A 6,357-nucleotide genomic window follows, 5' to 3' on the forward strand; every position below is an offset into this window, starting at 1 on the left:
TGCCAAAGGAGCAAAAGTGAGTGCAGCCGTGGTGGGTCTGTCTGCTGTCTCCCCTTGGTGCTGCCCCATGGGGACTGTGTGTGTTCCTCTTGGGCTCCAGAAGCGCTGGTCCTCACGTCGAGAAGACCTGCTGTGTGCCTTTCCTCCTGTTTCCTACCTCCCCAGCATCTGGGGCCCCTCTCTTGCTACCCTACTGCTGGTTTGTAGCCAGCTTCCCCTATCCACCCCAAGAATCAGCCCTTCCAATGCCCTCACTCGCTTCTCCCCACCCCTGATGCTCTGCCCTTCCCGGCAGGTAACCGCTGCGTGCTGTCCCGGGCGAAGAGCTGCACGGAGTGCATCCGTGTGGACAAGGACTGCTCCTTCTGCACCGACGAGGTGAGAGCTGGCCGGGGAGCCCAGGGCTTTCCACCCCTCCTGATGGAGGGATCCTACCAGCCCCAGTGAAAGGGCTGAGAGCAGGGCTGGCTTCTGGCTCCAGCTTCTGCAAAGAGCTGGTCTGGGTGGGAAGCACCCAAATGTTGGTTTCCCTTGGTGTGGCCAAATGGGGAGGAAGGGGAGTCTGCAGCAGACTTGGGGAGTTACAGGAGTCCATCAGAAAATGCCAGTGTGCCAGATCTGAAACTGTGTGTGAGGGATGAAGGGAGAGTCTTATCCCAGCCAACTCGGTAACTCACTGGTGGTCACACTTCCCTGCTGCTGGGGACATGGGCTCTTCAGCGTGAGACTCGTCCCAGCTCCTGCTCCCAAGGGCTCAGTGGTGGCCTCAGCAGAGGAGCCCCCGTCTCCGCATGCTGACAAGTGCCTTTCCCCTGGCACGGAGCGTCTGCTCCTTCCTGGGGCCGTGACGTTTTCTTGCCCCCTGGGCAGGGTTTCGAAGAGCCTCGCTGCGACCTGCGGGAGAACCTGCTGCGGTACGGCTGCGGGGAGGCCAGCCTCGTCTACACCAGCGGCGAGATGCGGGCACAGCAGGTGGGTGCTGGGGGCACCGCCCCTGCTCGCCTGCTTCTGAGGGGTCCCACCGTGCCCACTGTCCTTCACATCCTCCGTCTAGAGCATTCATCAGGAAAAATACCTAGCCCAGACTTCTGTTTGTGTAGGGTCTACTCCAAACCAATGCTCTGCCTTTGCTAGCTGATGAACCTGTAGATGACCAGTCCCGGTTGCTGAGGGCTAGGGTGGCTTCTCAGGCAAAACAGGTGTAAGCAAAATGCCAAGGTGTGGAGGAGGTGCCCAGCTGGACACACATGGAGATGGGGAAGGCTGCCTCAGTCCCTGGCTGTACATGATGGAAGGCAGTGTGGCCACCCCTGCCTTTCCACTTCCCACTTATCTCCCTACCCCTTGTTTCCTCCTCATTGCATCTGTGCAGGAGATGGAGTTCATCCCCATCACATCACTCTTTCTTCACAGAACTTCAGTATCAACATGTCACTGCAGAGGACCCAGGTGTCCCCCCAGAGCATGTTCATGAGAATGCGAGCTGGGGAGGAGATGAGCTTCAACATGGATGTCTTCCAGCCCTTGGAGAGCCCCGTGGATCTCTACATCCTCATGGACTTCTCCTACTCTATGTCTGATGATCTGGACAACCTCAAAAGCATGGGCCAAAACCTAGGTGAGACTAAAGCTGGGAGAAAAGGGGAGCTGTCTCCTGTGCCAATGAAGGCAAGCAGTTCACTCCTGACCACAGCTGTGGGTTCTCTGCCAACAGCAGAGAAAAGGATGCAACTGGCAAAGCGCTCAGAGGCGTCTGCATTTGAGTTTCTTACCGTTGCTGCTTTGTGCAGCTTGGTGGGGGATGTCTCTCCTGGCCCTGCAAGGATCATCACGTGTGCTCTCTCCTTTCAGCCCATGAAGGCTGGCACCCTGCAGAGCTGATCTGTGCAGTGGCTTTGGCATATTGAACCCGCAGGTGTCGTGTGTGCTATTGCAGAATCTCCAGTCTTGGAAAGGGGCTACCAAAGCTGGTATAGGTTTCTACTCCAAAAAAAAAGTGAAGCCTCAAGCCCAAAGAGCTTAAAAGCTGGCAGTTTGGGATTCTTATCTAAGACCTGACCAGGGGAGAAGATGCCCAGGAAAAAACTTCTTTCCCTGGAGCAGTGACCTTGCAGACATCTCTTTACTTACATGTCTCCTCCTTCCTCCTTTCCTCTCCTCCCAGCGGAGTTCCTGCGAGAGCTGACCTCCAATTACACCATTGGATTCGGCAAGTTTGTGGACAAAGTCTCATCCCCTCAGACAGACATGAGACCTGAGAAGTGAGTGAGGCCAATGGGTCCCTGGAATTTAAGCAGAGAGGGGAGGACAGGTGCCTTCTGTTTCTCCATGGCTTTGCTGATCTTCACTGTCTGAGATGCATGAGCCTCTGTCCAACTCTCTCCCTCTGTTGCGAATGTCTCCCCTGGGCGCCCCACCCTGTGCCCGGGGCTTGCTGCAGCTCCACGGCAGTGTCAGCAGTGCTCTCCTCTGCTCTCAGACCTTCCCCGCTCTGCCACGACTGATTGCATGTCTTGTCTTCTCCTCCACCTCTGCCCTCAACCCTTCTACCTCTCTGTGCTGATGGTTTGCCAGCTCAGCTTCATATCTTCTCTTGAGGAACTCTCCAGCCCCCAGGTGCTCTCCCCACTCTTCCTCTCCTCGCCCTCAGGCATCCCTTTGCTCCTGCCTCCCCCGAAACCCTGACTCTCCCCTTCTCCCCTAGGCTGCGCGAGCCCTGGAACAACGCCGACTCCCCCTTCTCCTTCAAGAACGTCATCCGCCTGACCAGCAACATCCACCACTTCAGCCAGGAGCTCAGGAAGGAGCGCATCTCGGGCAACCTGGATGCCCCCGAGGGCGGCTTCGACGCCATCCTGCAAACAGCCGTGTGCAAGGTGAGGGGCCGGGGCTGCGGGACCCGAGTGGGCAGGACTCTGCTTGAACCAGTGAGTCTTCTGGGTACTGGGTGAGGAGTAAAGGAGCAGCATTCTGGGCAGCCGAGGAGACAGCCAGGGAGCCCAGGCTGAACCTTCAGCTACAGCTGGTTCTGCTCCGCCCAGCCGCACGCTCCTGGTGCCGAGATGTTCTTCATTCCCCTTTTTCCTGAGGTCTTAGGCCATCCGTGTGCGTGTCGCTGGTGTCTGGGCTGCTCCTCTGCTGGGGATCTGTCCTGCCTCATGACCACAGTGCTGAAACTCTGCTCCCTGGAAATCAGCCTGCTTGGGCTTGGCCTTTTGCCTGAGGGAGGAGCACAGCTCCAAACACATCGCAAAAAGTGCGGGCTTGCCCTTTATACATATATACGTGTAACACTGAGCTGCTGGGAGACATCCTGTGCACTGAGGGTGCAGGTGGGGGAAGCAGAGACCTGCTGGCTTGGATTCCCAGGCCACGTAGCTGGTTGTGTGTGATGCCAAATGGAGGTGGTGCCTTGTCCCTGGAGTTTTCCAGCTCCTGCCAGCGTTGGCTGCCAAAAGCTACAAGTGCTATGCGGTGATTGGGGGAGCACAGAGCTAAAGGTTCCTTCTCCCCCTTCCCTGGCTTAGGATAAGATTGGCTGGAGGAAGGACAGCACTCACCTGCTCGTGTTCTCCACTGAATCTGCCTTTCACTATGAAGCTGATGGTAGCAACGTCCTGGCAGGGATCCTGGCGAGAAACGATGAGCAGTGTCACCTGGACACCGATGGCACCTACGTGTATGATACCAAGCAGGACTATCCTTCAGTGCCCACCCTGGTGCGCCTCTTGGGCCAGCACAACATCATCCCCATTTTTGCTGTCACCAACCACTCCTACAGCTACTATGAGGTGAGGAGACCACTGCAGTGGTACCATGTGGGCTTGCCTTTCCTCCAGGACCATTGCTCCTCTGCCTGCAGCTCAGCTGTGAGGAGAAAGTGTTCTCCTCTCTCTTGTCCCCAAGTGCTAACCCAACACCTTGATACTTTGGGAGGGTGTCACAGTGTGTTGAGGGGCTGCTCTGGGTCATGGGAGGTTTATTACAGTGGGAAGGCAGCTGGGCTCCAAGAGATCTCCCCACAATGATATCTGTTTCTTGTGTAGCAGTGGGGACACAGAGCTGGAGAGTAATTTAGGTTGGAAGGGACCTTTGGAGGTCTCCAATCCAAGCCCTGCTCAAAGCCGGGTCCCTACAAAGCAGAGTCCACTTCAGTGCTAGAGGAGGTTCCTCAAAGCCTTGGCTCAGGAATCACTTGTATCTCTGCAGAAGCTGCACAAGTATTTCCCCATCTCTGAGATCGGGGTGCTCCAGGAGGACTCGTCCAACATCGTGGAGCTGCTGCGCATAGCCTTTGAGGTAACTGTGCTCTCTGAGGCTTCACTCTCCCTCCCAGGGAGGGAAGAGGGTGGGCACCTCATGGCCAGGGCAGCAAGCAGGGGGAAGGACATGGCAGGATGTGTCCCTCTGGGGTGGGTCAGGGGGTGGTCACAGATGTAATGCTGCAAATCAGCACTGGGGTCATATTCTGCCACCCAGCGCATCCGCTCCAAGATGGACATCCGGGCTGACTTTGTCCCCAAAGCCATGAAGACAGAGTTCACCTCCTCAATGTATCAGAAGACAGAATCTGGCTCCTTCCACATCACCCGTGGGGAAGTGGTAAGTCCCTGGCAGGAGGAAGGTGTGTGAGGGGCTGAGCCCTCCGCTGCATCCCTCCTTCCTTCTTCTCCCAGGGTCCTGCTGGCCAAGCTGTGGCCCAGCAGAGCTGGCTCACCTCTGCGGCATGTCCCTTCCTGCCAGGGCAAGTTCAACGTGCGTGTGAAGGCCCTGGAGTACGTTGGCGGGCAGCACGTCTGCAGCCTGCCCGAGAAGGACCGGCAGGGAGTTATCCACGTGAAACCCACATCCCTGAGCAACAGCCTCAAAGTCACCGCCTCTGTCATCTGCAACGTGTGTCCTTGTGAACAGGTACGTGGCTGTGTAGCAGAGGTGTCCTCCTCCTGGCCAGCCTGGTGTGGGCACATGTTGGATGGCTTGCAGGGGTCCCACTTGACCCCTCACTGTTGCTCAGCAGAGTTTCAGCCTGGCCAAGGAGATCTCCATCACTGCCTGTACCAAGCTGGGCATGTTGTCCTGTGGCAGAGCTCGGTCTCACAGGAAAAACTTTACCCTCAGATCTGCCTTTCTGACCCCTTGGAACTGTCCTGGGGACAGCTCGGTGATGCCTCTTCCCTCTTCTCTTACAGCAGCAAGAGTTCAACTCGCCCAAGTGCAGCTTCCACGGGGACTTTGTCTGTGGACAGTGCATCTGCCACTCAGGCTGGTAAGGACTCCGCCCAGCTCCGCACCCCCCCGGGACGCATCCTGCCCAGGACCCCGTGGTCCTGCACTCCGCCTCGGCCTCTCTCAGCACCCTCTCCTCCCCGCCAGGCGAGGGGACACGTGTGACTGCTCCCCGGCGGCGTCCCCCAACCTGGAAGCCTGCGTCCGGCCCGGGGACACGGAGCCGTGCTCGGGCCGGGGCGAGTGCCTCTGCGGGAAGTGCCACTGCTACTCCCAGGACCTGACGCAGCGTTTCGACGGGGCCTTCTGCCAGTACGACGTGCTGCAGTGCCCCCGCACCTCCGGCTTCCTCTGCAACGGTGAGAGCGCCCCCAGCACCCCGGCCGGGGGGTGAGCTGCGTCCTCTCCGTCCCGCTGGCACAGGCAGGGTGTCCCTGGGCTGCTGGCACTGGATTCGGGGGGTTGCGCAGCTTATCGTGGCATCGCAGAACGTTTGGGTTGGGAGGGACCTCCATAGGTCGTCTAGTCCAACCCCCTGCTATAAGCAGGGACATCTCCAACTCGATCAAGCTGCTCAGAGCCTCCTCAAGCCTGACCTTGAATGTCTACCGAGATGGGGATTACACCACTTCCAGGGTCAACCTATTCCAGGTAATCTATCGCCCTCATATTGAATAAATTTTTCCTAAATCTAACCTAAATCTACCCTTTTCTAGTTTAAAGCCATTACCCCTCATCCTGTCGCTACAAACCCTTGTGAATAGTCCCTCCCCTGCTTTCTTGTAGGCCCCCTTCAGGTACTGGAAGGTCACTATAAGGTCCTCCTGGAGCCTCCTCCAGGCTGAACAGCCCCAACTCCCTCAGCCTGTCCTCACAGGAGAGCTGCTCCAGCCCTCGGGTCATTTTTGTGGCTCTCCTCTGAACACACTCCAACAGCTCCACGTCTTTTTTGTGTTGGACGTCCCCTTACTTCCGATGGGGACTCCGTGCTTGCAGACGTTCAGGGAGGGTGCTGCGGAGTCCATTTGCACCCCAAAGGCAGCGGGGGAGGTGCAGAGAGGGCCGGGGCGGCGGCCGGCACGACCCCCCGTGTAATCCCCGCTCTCCCGGCAGACCGCGGGCGCTGCTCCA

At 57.9% G+C, this 6,357-nt stretch overlaps 1 protein-coding gene across 1 annotated transcript; it reads left to right on the forward strand.

The window, feature by feature from the left end:
• Positions 1-295: 295 nt before the first annotated feature.
• On the forward strand, positions 296-6,351 carry LOC103782027 (integrin beta-4-like; the record flags this gene model as incomplete). The annotated part of the gene is made up of 12 exons (XM_008949761.1): positions 296-378; positions 871-972; positions 1,414-1,618; positions 2,165-2,261; positions 2,705-2,876; positions 3,528-3,791; positions 4,210-4,299; positions 4,480-4,602; positions 4,744-4,911; positions 5,190-5,266; positions 5,374-5,585; positions 6,340-6,351. Coding segments are annotated over 12 exons (1,605 nt in total), but the record flags the coding sequence as incomplete, so codon positions are not given.
• Between the last annotated feature and the right edge of the window lie 6 nt (positions 6,352-6,357).

Source organism: Merops nubicus, unplaced genomic scaffold (genome assembly GCF_000691845.1).
Source record: "Merops nubicus isolate BGI_N331 unplaced genomic scaffold, ASM69184v1 scaffold31220, whole genome shotgun sequence".
Taxonomy (NCBI): Eukaryota; Metazoa; Chordata; class Aves; order Coraciiformes; family Meropidae; genus Merops; species Merops nubicus.